Source organism: Erinaceus europaeus, chromosome 1 (assembly GCF_950295315.1).
Source record: "Erinaceus europaeus chromosome 1, mEriEur2.1, whole genome shotgun sequence".
Taxonomy (NCBI): Eukaryota; Metazoa; Chordata; class Mammalia; order Eulipotyphla; family Erinaceidae; genus Erinaceus; species Erinaceus europaeus.
Window position 1 is genome coordinate 180,603,435 of NC_080162.1, and position 18,645 is coordinate 180,622,079.

General features: G+C 40.6%; 1 protein-coding gene across 1 annotated transcript in view; it reads left to right on the top strand.

Moving 5' to 3' along the window:
- LOC132542059 (elongin-B-like) overlaps positions 1 to 18,645 on the top strand; it is a 35,645-nt gene continuing 17,000 nt past the window's right edge. The window contains exon 1 of the mRNA XM_060204347.1: positions 1 to 247. Coding sequence (XP_060060330.1) covers positions 244 to 247 — 4 coding nt within the window. The 5' untranslated portion in view covers positions 1 to 243. The remainder of the gene's footprint in view (positions 248 to 18,645) is intronic.

Sequence of the window (18,645 nt, forward strand, 5' to 3'; positions counted from 1 at the left end):
TCGTGTTGGTTCTGCTCTGCTTGCCACCTCCTTTGAGTTCTGTATGGACTGTCATTCATTTTGACTACAGAAGAATTCTCTTATCTCCTAGTTGTATCACTCTTCGATGAAAGAATTTGATGAAACTTTAAAAAAAAAAATGTGCACCTCTGATCAACCAGACATGAGGCCAGGAAGATAAAACGGAAGCAGTGGGATTTGAAAGGTTGCTTTAGTTCCTCAGATCACAGCTGCCTGAATACTATGGGTAGGAAGGAAAAGCGGCCTCTCTTTCCTCTTATAAAAAATATTTTATATTTAGGTGATAGAGTGTTATGCAGAAAACTGAGAAATGTTACACATGTACCAACAACTGTATTTTACTGTTGACTGCAAACCATTAATCCCCCCCCAATAAGGGGGGAAATAAACTGTTAAGGGGGGGGGGGAACTGACTTAGGGACATGCAAGAAATCACTTTGACTTCTGCTCTAATCAGCTTGTCATCTTTTTTCTAACTCCAATAAGCAAACATTGTTTTAAATGGTGGAAAATGGTACTGAATATAAAGTGAGGTGGAAGGCAACCTTCTACCTCCCAATCACAGACATTTTGCCAGTTTGGGTCTCATGGGCACATCAGGAGTGCTTCATTGAAGCCACTCAAGTCATGCCAGGATAGTTAACCACTGAGGAACAATCCTTTCATCCAACTGCAAGAATTCTGAGCAAGGCCTGAGAACAAGGGCCTTGCCCAAGTCTTGGCTCTGTTGTCTTTTCCTCTCAGAAACTCCCCCCCCCACCCCTTCTTTTTAATAGAAGATGGAAGACAGAGTGGTCTGGGAGGTGGCACAGTGGATAAAGCACTGGACTCTCAACCATGAGGTGCTGAGTTTAGTTCCCAGAAGCACATGTACCAGAGTCATGTCTGGTTCTTTCTTTCTCCTCCTCCTATCTTTCTCATTAATAAATAAGTAAAATCTTTAAAAGAAAAATAATAGAAGATAGAAACAGAGAGGTACGTGTAGCACTGCTACAGACAGACTATGACCCACATAGTCAACGACTGCCACCTCTCCAGATTCAAAGGAGGTCTCGAAACTTTACATCAGGCTCAACCTGACGCTGTTAACTGGCTACGGAAGAAGGGCAAACGCTAGAAGAAGAACTGCTCATGAAGTTTTCTGCCTACAAGTGAGGACTGGGCCCTTGAACCCAGGCTGTCCTGCATGTTAATGTGTGTACTCAACCAGGGGAGCCACCTCCCAGCTTCTACTTGTTTATTTAGACTAATGGATTGTTGTGTCTGTTAATCACTGCTGTCTTCTTACTGTCTATTAAGAAATACCAGTAAGAGGTTACAGGCTGAGTTGGAGCACATAAACACCACTGCCCAAGGTAGATTCATGGAGGCCTAAAAGTCTCAGAGAGGGACAGAGAGATAAGAGCTCAGCTCCCATACATTCCAGAGACTTCAAAGCTCAGACCTTTCAACCCTCAGATCTGTGCCCACCTCCTGTCCCTTTGCAGACGCAGTGTTTCCTTTCTTCTTTGACCATTATGTGGGAGAATCATACACTTTCATTGGGCACAGTCCACCTCTGTGAAAAATGCTGTTTGGGTTTGTTGGAAAAAGGAATACACAAACAAATGCATTGCTGGTGTTTTTTAAGTGAGAACTTAAACTAAGATGGAATTAATAATAGACAATATTTTTTGTTTGTTTGTTTTGTTTTGTTATCTCTGGGACTTCACCATGTGGGTAACTTTTCAGATAGAGACAGAGATACAGAGAGAGAGAACAGTATAGAACCTTTCTTCAATGCTGTCAGGTATGAGCTCAAGCCCAGGTCAAGCAAATAAATGACAAAGCAGCACACTATCCATCCAAGTGAGCTATTTGGGATGTGAGGGCGATCTGGCTGCGACACCTGTCACCCCATTCATCGCCAGGGTTGATTTGGCTGATCTGGCTGGCTAGGCGAGTGTCCCCTTCCTCCCTCACCACTCCATGTGTGTCCTTCCCGAAGCTGCCTTCCCCAAATAGAGACAGACCAGTCTTCGGTTGAGGGTATTCCAGTAGCTATGCTCCCCTGCTAGAACCTCCAAACAAGCTCTCAAGGTCCAAATGAGCTATTTTGTGGCACAACAAAGTAGCTTGTTTTGTGTTTGTTGTGTTTTAGGCACTTTACAACATGAAGTGTCATTTACTGAGTTATAGTAGGATAACTTGATATTACAAGTTTTCTGACAGAATTCAATATTCAGTAGATTGCACCATCCATAAAGTGGTCTTACGGGACTGCCCCACTCTCCAAAGGGAGGCTGGATCACCCTACTCTGCCACTCAAGGAAGACTGGTCCTGTAATGAGAGCAGCCTAGAAGACTCCCAGCTGTGACCATAAACTGTGACCTCAGACTGACAAGGACTCAGAGGTTTTACAGGTTCCTGTGCTAAATATGAATATGCTTGGGTCCTGAGTCAGAGCAATGTGTTTAACAGTGACTTGTGTCTATATATTTTTCAAGTTTTGAAGCTACTCTCTGAACAGATCTAGCTTTCAAGTTCTATTCTCAACTCTGACACCATTGTTCCAGACAATATTTCTAATCCACCTTCGTGTTTCTCCCTTCTTCTCAATCTCCCTCTCTCTCTTCTACCACAGTACTGCTCAGCTTTGGTTTATAGTGGTGCAGGGGATTAAACCTGGGACTTTGGAGCCTCAAGCCTGACACTCTCTTTGCATAACCATTATGCTACTACCCTCACGCATACACCTCCATTTTAGCTATCAAGCTCAAGCAAAGATTATTAAAGTCATGGGCCCCTAGGAACATACCTGAAATAATCATCCTAGCTTTTTCCCCACCCCATGGGTTTCTATTTTCACCTACTCTATTCCTACTTTTTGATTCCCATTTACTACACATTTTGTTGTGCTTAATATCTTACCATTTTTCAACCATTGTTGTTTTCGACGGGTTATGTTGTTTTCGCTGGGCTGGCTTCACGGGCAGGTAACAGACGACCAGGGACTCATGGCTGGGTTGTACGCAGTATCTCTTTATTCATGCAGGACGCAGCACAATCTAAGACGAGCTAAGCTAAACTCAAGTACCCTAAAACTCACAATGCTGTCTTTATATATACTTGCCAAGTAGGGTGGAAACAGGATGTGACATAGAGAGGGTGGAGAGAAAAGTGACTGGTGAAAATCAGAGTGTGACAAGGAGGGGGCAGAGCAGGCGAGAATCCTATCACTGAACCACCAATGCCTTGGAGTACTTTATGTAAATGTAAAAGTGATTTATGTAAATAGACCAAAGCTTTGAATGGGGTTAAATCTATCCCTATATAGGCATATGGTTAAGCAGAAACCAGGGGGTGCTGGCATACTATCCAACAAACCATCAAGTTACAGATGCTACTACAATGCCAGTCTCACCCTCCTAGCCAGATGACCTCAGCAACATGTCCTAGGACCTCATCTCTCCAGACCCTTATCCCCTAGGGAAAGATAGAAACAGAATGGGGGTATGGATCGAACTGTCAATGTCCATGTCCAGCAGAGAAGTACTTACAGAAGCCAGAACTCCTTCCTTCTACATTCCAAAAAGAAATTTTGTCTATGCCCCCAGAGGGGGGAAATAATAGGGGAAGATTACCAGAGGTCTCTTCTTCTTCTAGCGTTTGCCCTTCTTCCGTAGCCAGTCAACAGCGTCAGGTTGAGCCTGATGTAAAGTTTTGAGACCTCCTTTGAATCTGGAGAGGTGGCAGTCATTGACTATGTGGGTCATAGTCTGTCTGTAGCCGCAGGGGCAGTTCGGGTCGTCTCTGGCTCCCCAGCGATGGAACATAGCGGCGCACTGGCCATGGCCTGTTGGATAGCGATTGAGGAGGGCCCAATCATAACGTGCTAGGTCAAAGCCGGGTTGACACTTGCAGGGGTCTGTGATGAGGTGTTTGTTCTTTACCTCAGCTGACTGCCAACTCTGTTTCCAAGAGTCTGGAACAGAGAAGTTCAGTGTAGGCGTAGGGGACCAGATTGGGTGACGAGACGTCAAGCGTTGGACAGGGTGGGCGAAGATATCCGCATAAATTGGCAGGTCCGGTCGAGTGTAGACATGGGAAATGAACTTAGATGATGCCGCATCCCGACGAATATCTGGCGGGGCGATGTTGCTAAGAACTGGCAGCCATGGAACCGGGGTGGAACGGATGGTTCCAGAAATTATCCTCATGGAGGAATATAATTTGGAATTGACCAAGTGGACATGGGGGCTACGGAACCATACTGGGGCACAGTATTCTGCAGTGGAATAGCATAATGCCAGAGATGATGATCGTAGTGTGGAAGCGCTCGCGCCCCATGAGGAGCTGGCCAGTCTTGCAATGATGTTATTCCTCGCGCCCACCTTTGCTGCAGTTTTTATGAGATGTTTGTGAAATGACAGAGTGCAATGGAGAGTAACGCCAAGATAGACTGGCTGGACTTCATGCCGGATTCTCGCATCGTCAAGCTGCACATTAAGCTCACGTGAGGCCGAGGCATAGTGTAGATGGAAAACAGATGATACCGTTTTTGCAGTGCTAGGGATTAGTCGCCATTTTTTACAGTAATCAGATATCAGAGACATGTCTTTCGTGAGTGTTTCCTCGAGGATGTCAAACTTGGATGCCTGAGTTGCACAGTAGATGTCATCAGCGTAGATGAACTTCCTTGAAGAAGTTTCTGGAAGGTCATTGATGTAAATATTAAATAGCATAGGAGCCAGAACAGAGCCCAGAGGTCTCTGAACCTCAATTCCACTGGGACCAGAAACTTCTGTCACTAAGAATCTTTGTTTTTATACTATCACTTCTTCTTCTAGCATTTGCTCTTCTTCCGTAGCCAGTCAACAGCGTCAGGTTGAGCCTGATGTAAAGTTTCGAGACTTCCTTTGAATCTGGAGAGGTGGCAGTCATTGACTATGTGGGTCATAGTCTGTCTGTAGCCGCAGGGGCAGTTCGGGTCGTCTCTGGCTTCCCAGCGATGGAACATAGCGGCGCACTGGCCATGGCCTGTTCGATAGCGATTGAGGAGGGCCCAATCATAATGTGCTAGGTCAAAGCCGGGTTGACGCTTGCAGGGGTCTGTGATGAGGTGTTTGTTCTTTACCTCAGCTGACTGCCAGCTCTGTTTCCAAGAGTCTGGAACAGAGAAGTTCAGTGTAGGTGTAGGGGACCAGATTGGATGAAAAGGAGCCATTCAAGAAAACACCACAAGAAGTCACAAACTTTTCCACTTATCTTACAGAGAAGAGGAAAAAGGAAGGACATTCAGAAGTTGTAATAGGTATAGGTATGACTTAGAAAGGAAGTGAAGGCGGGACCTGTGACTTTGGGAGAACTATTGCAGTTTCCACTGGAGGGGGATATGGAGTTAGAACTCTGGTGGTGGAAACTGGAATTATACCCCTATTATAATTTTGTAAATCACCATTAAATCACTAATATAAAAAAAAATTTAAAGAAACAGGTTAAAAAAAAAGTGATCTTAGCAACAACAACAAAAATTTAACCTGAACCTAAATAACTTGTTTGCTAACCTCTAGTTTGTGAGAAAACTAGAAGTGTAGAAATAGGTTAAATTAAAGGGCGGGGATAGATAGCATAATATTTATGCAAAGAGACTCTCATGCCTGAGGCTCTAAAATCCCAGGTTCAGTCTCCTGCATCACCATAAACCAGAGCTGATCTGGTTAAAAAAAAAAAAAGAAAAAAAAATCCAATGAAGATAAAATAGACAAACTCTAAACTTGGGATGTTCTTTGATGTTCTTTGAGACAAAGGTCTAGCTGTTGCAAACATATCAGCTTAGTGAAAGTAACACAGTGATATACTGCAGGACATTCCTGTCAACCATGGACCATGCATATAATGGTGATCCTTATATAAGCTTATATAAGTAGGCTAAGCCATCTTAGCTTATATAGTTATCTTCTATGATGTCACCTGACAATATATTTCTCAGAATGTATTCCCATCATAAGCAGTGCATGACTAATAAAGGTGAAGGTCTATTTTAAGCTAAAATGATACACAGAGATCATGATTCCTTCTTGGAGTATAGGTGCTTTTGTTTTATTTTGCTTGGTTTTTGCTTGGTTTTTGCTTGGATATAGATTATTTATTTTAAAGATGTAAGTATCTCTTTATTTAGTTGTGAGTGAAAGAGAGAACTAAAACTGCACCCTGGAACATGTAGGGTTATAACTCAAGACCTGGGAGGCCTAGTGGTTGCACAGGAGGTTAGGTGCACATGGCACAAAGCTAACGGACTGGCATAGGATCTTGGTTCAATCCTGGCTCCTCACCTGCAGGGGGGTTGCTTCAGTGAAGCCATGAAGCAGGTCTGCAGGTTTCTATCTTTTTCTTCCTGTCTCTGTCTTCCCCTCCTCTTGATTTCTCTCTGTCCTATCCAACAGCAGTAACAACCACACTAATAATAACAAAGGCAACAACAAAAAGAACTGAAGACCTGATCCTTGAGAGTCCAACACCTTACCCACTGTGCCACTTCCCAGGCCATTGGAAATGTAGTTTTTTAAAAAAAAGTAATCTGGACACTGTCATGGAAAAACTGTGCCCATGTGTCAATAACTATCCAATGAGCCATTATTTGGGTGAAAAGCATCATTTGAATAGCCCAGAAGGTGGTAAAGTAGTGGTAAAGTTTTAAATTTGCAAGCATGAGGTCATGAGTTTGGTCCCCAGCACTACATATGTTAGAGTGTTGCTCTGGTCTCTCTCTCCTCCCTCCAGCTTTTTTTCTCTCTGTAGCTGTTGGAGTAAATAATATGTATTTATTGGATTGGAGCCATAGCATAATTGTTATTCAGAAAGACTTCAGTGCTTGAGGCTATGATGTTGCAGAATCAACCCCCAGCACCATCATAGGTCAGAGCTGAGCAGTCCTCCATTAAAAAAAAAAACAAAATAACTGATATATATATATATATATATATATATATATATATATATATATACACACAATTTGATGCAACACTAAGAGGTAGCACAATGAATAAAATATTAGACTCTCAAGACTGGTTCCCAACTTGATCCCTTTGATCTCATGTGCCAGAGTAATAGTCTTATTCTTGCTCATTAATAAAAATAATAAAATAAATTTTTAATTTTTTTCATTTGACTAGCTAAAAACTAATACCAACCACAATGCATATATAAAGTCAAGATGGGATCTTGAGATCTTGACTAGGAGACCAAGGTGCCAGACAGTGTCATAGGCTGCTGTGAGATCAACAAAGACAGCACCCGTCTTTAAATTCTTCTGGAATCCATTTTCAATCTCCACTTCACTTATCATTAGAGAAGTGAAATTAAAACTACACTGAAGAGATCGCTTTCTCTCCTCTCCTCTCCTCTCCTCTCCCGGATCAACTAGGAATACCAAAGGAGACCACTAGGACCGAAACAAGACAGGACTAGAATTACCACAGAAACCCAGTAAATCACCCGTGAGTACAAACACGCGTGGCTGGTGACAGAGAGGAGAGAGGGGCCTAAGGAGAGACTAAGTGACTGCTAACAGTTCAACAGTTTGTCAGTGGAGACACCACCTCCAGTCTGCTCCACCAACAAGGGGACAGCTGAAGGGAGGAAAGGATTCCCCAGAGACTCACCAAGTGCAACTCTGAGTCTCTATTGCTACTACCCTCAGAATCTGGAGCAGCAACAGGGAGGGACACCAGAGTACAGAGATCTAACAGGGAAACTCAGCAGAAGACCTATACCTTGGTGGCATAGCTGAGGGGCTGTGAAAGTCTCTTTGCATAACCACTGGATTATCTCTGCCACACCCTGCTTTATCTCTTGGTCAGGAGTCAGTGATTAAGCTAAGAAGCCTATTGATAGTTTAAAAGCCCTCAGGCTCCCATAGCCTACAGGGGGAAAAAAAAAGGCTTTTACACCACTGAACTCCAACTCAGGGATTGAAAAAACTGTTAACTTATATAAAATGGTTAAAACAACAAGAAAAAATATTGGAGACTCGAACCAGGACAAGAGTCCAGCTAAAAGTCCTCCAGAGGGTGAAGCACAAAACGAGTTCAACATCCAAACATTAGCTAAGGAAATAATAACAGGAGTGAGTAAAGAATTTGAAAAAATTGTAATCAGAAATGCAGGAACAACAAATGAGAATATGGAAGAAAATACTAATTATCTCATGGTTATTAGAGAGCTGAAAGCTGAAATCGCTGAGCTAAGAAGGCAACTAGCTGAACAAGCTAAAACAGTATCAGAGCAGGGCAACAAAATAGATGAACTCCAGAAAGCAGTAGAGGGCAGAGAAAATAGAATCAATGAGGCTGAAGACAGAATTAGCAAGATTGAGGATGAATTAGAGACAACTCAAAAAGAAGTAAGAGATCTCAAAAAGAGATTAAGAGATGCTGAAAACAACAACAGAGTCCTATGGGATGACTTCAAAAGAAACAATATACGCATTATTGGCTTACCAGAGGAAGAAAGAGAAGGGGAGGAAGAAAGCGTTCTCCAGGCCATAATAGCTGAAAATTTCTCTAGTCTAGACAACACCAAAGACATAAAGATTCAAGAAGCCCAGAGGGTCCCAAACAGAATTAACCCAGACCTAAAGACACCAAGACATGTCATACTTAGATTGGAAAGGAATAAGGATAAAGAAAGGATCCTCAAGGCTGCAAGAGAAAAACAAAGAGTCACCTACAAAGGAAAACCCATAAGATTAGCAGCAGACTTCTCTATACAAACACTACAGGCCAGAAGAGAATGGCAAGATATCTATCGAGTGCTCAATGAGAAAGGCTTTCAGCCAAGAATACTATATCCTGCTAGATTGTCATTCAGACTAGATGGAAGCATCAAAACCTTCTCAGACAAGCAACAGTTGAAGGAAGCAACCGTCACCAAGCCTGTCCTGAAAGAAGTTCTGAAAGGTCTCCTATAAACAACCAGACCACCACAAATAGGACATATATCAAAACACTCTAAAACTCTACAAGAATGGCGTTAAAATATCTTCAATCTTTGATATCAATAAATGTCAATGGCCTGAATTCACCTATTAAAAGACACAGAGAAGGAAGATGGATCAGAAAACACAACCCAACAATATGTTGTCTACAGGAAACTCACCTAATGCAACAAGACAAACACAGACTTAAAGTGAAAGGATGGAAAACTATCATTCAAGCCAATGGCCCACAAAAAAGGGCAGGAACAGCTATTCTCATATCTGACATGATAGACTTGAAAATAGATAAGATTGGAGGCGAAGCTACGAGCAGCAGATCGCTTTCTCTCCTCTCCTCTCCTCTCCTGGATCAACTAGGAATACCAAAGGAGACCACCCGGACCGAAACAAGACAGGACTAGAATGACCACAGAAACCCAGTAAATCACCCGTGAGTACAAACACGCGTGGCTGGTGACAGAGAGGAGAGAGGGGCCTAAGGAGAGATTAAGTGACTGCTAACAGTTCGACAGTTTGTCAGTGGAGACACCACCTCCAGTCTGCTCCACCAACAAGGGGACAGCTGAAGGGAGGAAAGGACTCCCCAGAGACTCACCAAGTACAACTCTGAGTCTCCATTGCTACTACCCTCAGAATCTGGAGCAGCAACAGGGAGGGACACCAGGGCACAGAGATCTAACCGGGAAACTCAGGAGAAGACCTATACCTCGGTGGCATAGCTGAAGGGCTGTGAAAGTCTCTTTGCATAACCACTGGATTATCTCTGCCACACCCTGCTTTATCTCTTGGTCAGGAGTCATTGATTAAGCCAAGAAGCCTATTGATAGTTTAAAAGCCCTCAGGCTACCATAGCCTACAGGGGAAAAAAAAAAAGGCTTTTACACCACTGAACTCCAACTCAGGGATTGAAAAAACTGTTAACTTATATAAAATGGTTAAAACAACAAGAAAAAATAATGGAGACTTGAACCAGGACAAGAGTCCAGCTAAAAGTCCTCCAGAGGGCGAAGCACAAAACAACGAGTTCAACATCCAAACATTAGCTAAGGAAATAATAACAGGAGTGAGTAAAGAATTTGAAAAAATTGTAATCAGAACTGCAGGAACAACAAATGAGAATATGGAAGAAAATTCTAATAATCTCATGGTTATTAGAGAGCTGAAAGTTGAAATCGCTGAGCTAAGAAGGCAACTAGCTGAACAAGCTAAAACAGTATCAGAGCAGGGCAACAAAATAGATGAACTCCAGAAAGCAGTAGAGGGCAGAGAGAATAGAATCAATGAGGCTGAAGACAGAATTAGCAAGATTGAGGATGAATTAGAGACAACTCAAAAAGAAGTAAGAGATCTCAAAAAGAGATTAAGAGATGCTGAAAACAACAACAGAGTCCTATGGGATGACTTCAAAAGAAACAATATACGCATTATTGGCTTACCAGAGGAAGAAAGAGAAGGGGAGGAAGAAAGCGTTCTCCAGGCCATAATAGCTGAAAATTTCTCTAGTCTAGACAACACCAAAGACATAAAGATTCAAGAAGCCCAGAGGGTCCCAAACAGAATTAACCCAGACCTAAAGACACCAAGACATGTCATACTTAGATTGGAAAGAAATAAGGATAAAGAAAGGATCCTGAAGGCTGCAAGAGAAAAACAAAGAGTCACCTACAAAGGAAAAACCATAAGATTAGCAGCAGACTTCTCCATACAAACACTACAGGCCAGAAGAGAATGGCAAGATATCTATCGAGTGCTCAATGAGAAAGGCTTTCAGCCAAGAATACTATATCCTGCTAGATTGTCATTCAGACTAGATGGAAGCATCAAAACCTTCTCAGACAAGCAACAGTTGAAGGAAGCAACCATCACCAAGCCTGCCTTGAAAGAAGTTCTGAAAGGTTTCCTATAAACAACCAGACCACCACAAATAGAACATATATCAAAACACTCTAAAACTCTACAAGAATGGCGTTAAAATATCTTCAATCTTTGATATCAATAAATGTCAATGGCCTGAATTCACCTATTAAAAGACACAGAGTAGGAAGATGGATCAGAAAACACAACCCAACAATATGTTGTCTACAGGAAACTCACCTAACTCAACAAGACAAACACAGACTTAAAGTGAAAGGATGGAAAACTATCATTCAAGCCAATGGCCCACAAAAAAGGGCAGGAACAGCTATTCTCATATCTGACATGATAGACTTTAAAATAGATAAGATTTAAAAAGATAGGAATGGACACTACTTAATGCTCAGAGGATCAGTCAATCAAGAGGACTTAACAATTATTAATATCTATGCACCCAATGAGAAGCCATCTAAATACATCAAACTTCTACTGAAAGAGCTACAGCAATATATTAACAGTAACACAATCATAGTAGGGGACTTCAACACCCCACTCTCTCAACTTGACAGATCATCCAGGAAGAAAATCAGTAAAGACATAAGGGAGCTAAATGAAGAGATAGATAAACTAGAACTATTGGACATTTTCAGAGTCATTCATCCCAGGAAACTGGAATACACATTTTACTCAAATCCACATGGATCATTCTCAAGGATAGACCATATGTTAGGCCACAAAGACAGCATCAGCCTATTCAAGAGCACTGAAATCATCCCAAGCATCTTCTCAGACCACAGTGGAATTAAAATAGCACTTAACAATCAACAAAAGAATAGTAACTACCAAAATGTGGAAGCTCAACAGTACACTTCTTAACAACTTCTGGGTCAAAGAGGAAATCAAGGAAGAAATCAAAATGTTTCGAGAGTTCAATGAAAATGAAGACACAAGCTATCAAAATATTTGGGACACAGTTAAAGCAGTCCTAAGAGGGAAGTTCATAGCTATACAAGCACACATCAGGAAACAAGAAAAGGCACAAATAAACAGCCTGATTGCACATCTTAAAGACCTAGAAGAAGAACAACAAAGGAACCCTAAAGCAACCAGAAGGACAGAAATTACTAAAGTTAGGGCAGAAATAAATAACATTGAGAATAGGAAAACCATACAAAAGATCAATGAAAGTAAATGTTGGTTCTTCGAAAGAGTAAACAAAATCGACAAACCTTTAGCCAGACTCACAAAACAAAAAAGGGAGAAGACCCAAATAAATCGGATAGTAAATGAAAGAGGAGATATCACAACAGACACTGCAGAAATTCAACATATCATGCGAGGCTTCTATGAACAACTATATGCCACCAAGTTAGAGAACCTGGAAGAAATGAATGATTTCCTAGATACCTACCAACTTCCAAAACTAAGTAAAGAGGAAGTGGAAAACATGAACAGGCCCATCACAGCTAATGAAATTGAAACAGTTATCAAAAATCTTCCCAAAAATAAAAGTCCTGGACCAGATGGTTTTACAAATGAATTCTACAAAACTTTCAAAGAAGAACTAATACCTCTACTTTTAAAAGTCTTCCAGAAGATTGAAGACACTGGAATACTCCCTGCCAGCTTCTATGAAGCCAACATCACCCTGATACCAAAAGCAGACAGGGACACAACCAAAAAAGAAAACTACAGACCAATATCTCTGATGAACATAGATGCGAAAATATTGAACAAAATTCTAGCCAACCGGATACAGCAGTATATCAAAAAAATTGTTCATCATGACCAAGTGGGGTTTATCCCAGGCATGCAAGGTTGGTTTAATATACGTAAATCAATCAATGTGATCCACCACATCAACAAAAGCAAGACCAAAAACCACATGGTCATATCAATAGATGCAGAGAAAGCCTTTGACAAAATACAACATCCCTTTATGATCAAAACACTACAAAAAATAGGAATAGATGGAAAATTCCTGAAGATAGTGGAGTCTATATATAGCAAACCTACAGCCAACATCATACTCAATGGTGAAAAACTGGAAGCATTTCCCCTCAGATCAGGTACTAGACAGGGCTGCCCACTATCACCATTACTATTCAACATAGTGTTGGAAGTTCTTGCCATAGCAATCAGGCAGGAGCAAGGAATTAAAGGCATACAGATTGGAAGAGAAGAAGTCAAACTCTCCTTATTTGCAGATGACATGATAGTATACATGGAAAAACCTAAGGAATCTAGCAAGAAGCTTTTGGAAATCATCAGGCAATACAGTAATGTGTCAGGCTATAAAATTAACATTCAAAAGTCAGTGGCATTCCTCTATGCAAACACTAAGTTAGAAGAAATTGAAATCCAGAAATCAGTTCCTTTTTCTATAGCAACAAAAACTATAAAATATCTAGGAATAAACCTAACCAAAGAAGTGAAAGACTTGTATACTGAAAATTATGAGTCACTACTCAAAGAAATTGAAAAAGACACAAAGAAGTGGAAAGATATTCCATGCTCATGGGTTGGAAGAACTAACATCATCAAAATGAATATATTACCCAGAGCCATCTACAAATTTAATGCTATCCCCATCAAGATCCCAAGCACATTTTTTAGGAGAATAGAAGAAATGCTACAAATGTTTATCTGGAACCAGAAAAGACCTAGAATTTCCAAAACAATCTTGAGAAAAAAGAACAGAACCGGAGGCATCACACTGCCAGATCTCAAACTATATTATAGGGCCATTGTCATCAAAACTGCTTGGTACTGGAACATGAACAGACACACTGACCAGTGGAATAGAATTGAGAGCCCAGAAATGAGGCCCCACACCTATGGACATCTAATCTTTGACAAAGGGGCCCAGACTATTATATGGGGGAAACAGAGTCTCTTCAACAAATGGTGTTGGAAACAATGGGTTGAAACATGCAGAAGAATGAAGCTGAATCACTGTATTTCGCCAAATACAAAAATAAATTCCAAGTGGATCAAGGACTTGGATGTTAGACCAGAAACTATCAGATACTTAGAGGAAAATATTGGAAGAACTTTTTTCCGCATAAATTTTAAAGACATTTTCAATGAAACGAATCCAATTACAAGGAAGACTAAGGCAAGTATAAACCTATGGGCCTACATCAAATTAAAAAGCTTCTTCACAGCAAAAGAAACCACTACCCAAATCAAGAGACCCCTCACAGAATGGGAGAATATCTTTACATGCCATACATCAGATAAGAGTTTAATAACCAACATATATAAAGAGCTTACCAGACTCAACAACAAGACAACAAATAACCCCATCCAAAAATGGGGGGAGGAATTGGACAGAATATTCATCACAGAAGAGATCCAAAAGGCTGAGAAACACATGAAAAAATGCTCCAAGTCTCTGATTGTCAGAGAAATGCAAATCAAGACAACAATGAGATATCACTTCACTCCTGTGAGAATGTCACACATCAGAAAAGGTAACAGCAGCAAATGCTGGAGAGGGTGTGGGGTCAAAGGAACCCTCCTGCACTGCTGGTGGGATTGTCAATTGGTCCAACCTCTGTGGAGAACAGTCTGGAGAACTCTCAGAAGGCTAGAAATGGACCTACCCTATGACCCTGCAATTTCCCTCCTGGGGATATATCCTAAGGAACCCAACACATGCATCCAAAAAGATCTGTGTACACATATGTTCTTGGCAGCACAATTTGTAATAGCCAAAACATGGAAGCAACCCAGGTGTCCAACAACAGATGAGTGGCTGAGCAAGTTGTGGTATATATACACAATGGAATACTACTCAGCTGTAAAAAATGGTGACTTCACCGTTTTCAGCCGATCTTGGATGGACCTTGAAAAAATCATGTTGAGTGAAATAAGTCAGAAACAGAAGGATGAATATGGGATGATCTCACTCTCAGGCCGAAGTTGAAAAACAAGATTAGAAAAGAAAACACAAGTCGAACCTGAAATGGAATTGGAGTATTACACCAAAGTAAAAGACTCTGGGGTGGGTGGGTGGGTGGGGAGAATACAGGTCCATGAAAAATGATGAATGAAATAGTGGGGGTTGTATTGCTAAATGGGAATCTGGGGAATGTTATGCATGTAAAAAAAAAAAAAAAAAGAAGTAGAAACGCAAAGCAGAAATTGACTGAGTTTGGAGTATGGCACCAAAGTAAGAGTTTGCAGTGAGTACCTCCCTAATACTTCCTCTCCACTTTTCCAAGCTTTGGGTCCATGATTGCTCAACAATTTGTTTGGCTTTGTATGTTAACTCTCTTTTCAGTCACCAGGTTCCAGGTGTCATCAGGATGCCGGCCAGACTTCCCTGGATTGAAGACACCACCAATGTGTCCTGGAGCTCAGCTTCCCTAGAGACCCATCCTACTAGGGAAAGAGAGAGGCAGACTGGGAGTATAGACCGACCAGTCAACGCCCATGTTCAGCGAGGAAGCAATTACAGAAGCCAGACCTTCTACCTTCTGCAACCCTCAATGACCCTGGGTCCATGCTCCCAGAGAGATAGAGAATGGGAAAGCTATCAGGGGAGGGGGTGGGTTATGGAGATTGGGTGGTGGGAATTGTGTGGAGTTGTACCCCTCCTACCCTATGGTTTTGTTAATTAATCCTTTCTTTAATAAAAAAAAAAAAAGAGAAAAAAAAAAAAAGAAAATAGATAAGATTAAAAAAGATAGGAATGGACACTACTTAATGCTCAGAGGATCAGTCAATCAAGAGGACTTAACAATTATTAATATCTATGCACCCAATGAGAAGCCATCTAAATACATCAAACTTCTACTGAAAGAGCTACAGCAATATATTAACAGTAACACAATCATAGTAGGGGACTTCAACACCCCACTATCTCAACTTGACAGATCATCCAGGAAGAAAATCAGTAAAGACATAAGGGAGCTAAATGAAGAGATAGATAAACTAGAACTATTGGACATTTTCAGAGTCATTCATCCCAGGAAACTGGAATACACATTTTACTCAAATCCACATGGATCATTCTCAAGGATAGACCATATGTTAGGCCACAAAGACAGCATCAGCCTATTCAAGAGCACTGAAGTCATCCCAAGCATCTTCTCAGACGACAGTGGAATTAAACTAACACTTAACAATCAACAAAAGATTAGTAACAGTGCCAAAATGTGGAAGCTCAACAGTACACTTCTTAACAACTTCTGGGTCAAAGAGGAAATCAAGGAAGAAATCAAAATGTTTCGAGAGTTCAATGAAAATGAAGACACAAGCTATCAAAATATTTGGGACACAGCTAAAGCAGTCCTAAGAGGGAAGTTCATAGCTATACAAGCACACATTAGGAAACAAGAAAAGGCACAAATAAACAGCTCGATTGCACATCTCAAAGACCTAGAAGAAGAACAACAAAGGAATCCTAAAGCAACCAGAAGGACAGAAATTACTAAAGTTAGGGCAGAAATAAATAACATTGAGAATAGGAAAACCATACAAAAGATCAATGAAAGTAAATGTTGGTTCTTCGAAAGAGTAAACAAAGTCGACAAGCCTTTAGCCAGACTCACAAAACAAAAAAGGGAGAAGACCCAAATAAATCGGATAGTAAATGAAAGAGGAGATATCACAACAGACACGGCAGAAATTCAACATATCATGCGAGGCTTCTATGAACAACTATATGCCACCAAGCTAGAGAACCTGGAAGAAATGAATGATTTCCTAGATACCTACCAACTTCCAAAACTAAGTAAAGAGGAAGTGGATAACATGAGCAGGCCCATCACAGCTAATGAAATTGAAACAGTTATCAAAAATCTTCCCAAAAATAAAAGTCCTGGACCAGATGGTTTTACAAATGAATTCTACAAAACTTTCAAAGAAGAACTAATACCTCTACTTTTAAAAGTCTTCCAGGAGATTGAAGACACTGGAATACTCCCTGCCAGTTTCTATGAAGCTAACATCACCCTGATACCAAAAGCAGACAGGGACACAACCAAAAAAGAACACTACAGACCAATATCTCTGATGAACATAGATGCGAAAATATTGAACAAAATTCTAGCCAACCGGATACAGCAGTATATCAAAAAAATTGTTCATCATGACCAAGTGGGGTTTATCCCAGGCATGCAAGGTTGGTTTAATATACGTAAATCAATCAATGTGATCCACCACATCAACAAAAGCAAGACCAAAAACCACATGGTCATATCAATAGATGCAGAGAAAGCCTTTGACAAAATACAACATCCCTTTATGATCAAAACACTACAAAAAATGGGAATAGATGGAAAATTCCTGAAGATAGTGGAGTCTATATATAGCAAACCTACAGCCAACATCATACTCAATGGTGAAAAACTGGAAGCATTTCCCCTCAGATCAGGTACTAGACAGGGCTGCCCACTATCACCATTACTATTCAACATAGTGTTGGAAGTTCTTGCCATAGCAATCAGGCAGGAGCAAGGAATTAAAGGCATACAGATTGGAAGAGAAGAAGTCAAACTCTCCTTATTTGCAGATGACATGATAGTATACATGGAAAAACCTAAGGAATCTAGCAAGAAGCTTTTGGAAATCATCAGGCAATACAGTAATGTGTCAGGCTATAAAATTAACATTCAAAAGTCAGTGGCATTCCTCTATGCAAACACTAAGTTAGAAGAAATTGAAATCCAGAAATCAGTTCCTTTTTCTATAGCAACAAAAACAATAAAATATCTAGGAGTAAACCTAGCCAAAGAAGTGAAAGACTTGTATACTGAAAATTATGAGTCACTACTCAAAGAAATTGAAAAAGACACAAAGAAGTGGAAAGATATTCCATGTTCATGGGTTGGAAGAATTAACATCATCAAAATGAATATATTACCCAGAGCCATCTACAAATTTAATGCTATCCCCATCAAGATCCCAAGCACATTTTTTAGGAGAATAGAACAAATGCTACAAATGTTTATCTGGAACCAGAAAAGACCTAGAATTGCCAAAACAATCTTGAGAAAAAAGAACAGAACTGGAGGCATCACACTGCCAGATCTCAAACTGTATTATAGGGCCATTGTCATCAAAACTGCTTGGTACTGGAACATGAACAGACACACTGACCAGTGGAATAGAATTGAGAGCCCAGAAATGAGGCCCCACACATATGGACATCTAATCTTTGACAAAGGGGCCCAGACTATTACATGGGGAAAGCAGAGTCTCTTCAACAAATGGTGTTGGAAACAATGGGTTGAAACATGCAGAAGAATGAAACTGAATCACTGTATTTCACCAAATACAAAAGTAAATTCCAAGTGGATCAAGGACTTGGATGTTAAACCAGAAACTATCAGACACTTAGAGGAAAATATTGGCAGAACTTTTTTCCGCATAAATTTTAAAGACATTTTCAATGAAACGAATCCAATTACAAGGAAGACTAAGGCAAGTATAAACCTATGGGACTACATCAAATTAAAAAGCTTCTTCACAGCAAAAGAAACCACTACCCAAATCAAGAGACCCCTCACAGAATGGGAGAAGATCTTTACATGCCATACATCAGATAAGAGTTTAATAACCAACATATATAAAGAGCTTGCCAGACTCAACAACAAGACAACAAATAACCCCATCCAAAAATGGGGGGAGGACTTGGACAGAATATTCACCACAGAAGAGATCCAAAAGGCCGAGAAACACATGAAAAAATGCTCCAAGTCTCTAATTGTCAGAGAAATGCAAATCAAGACAATGAGATATCACTTCACTCCTGTGAGAATGTCACACATCAGAAAAGGTA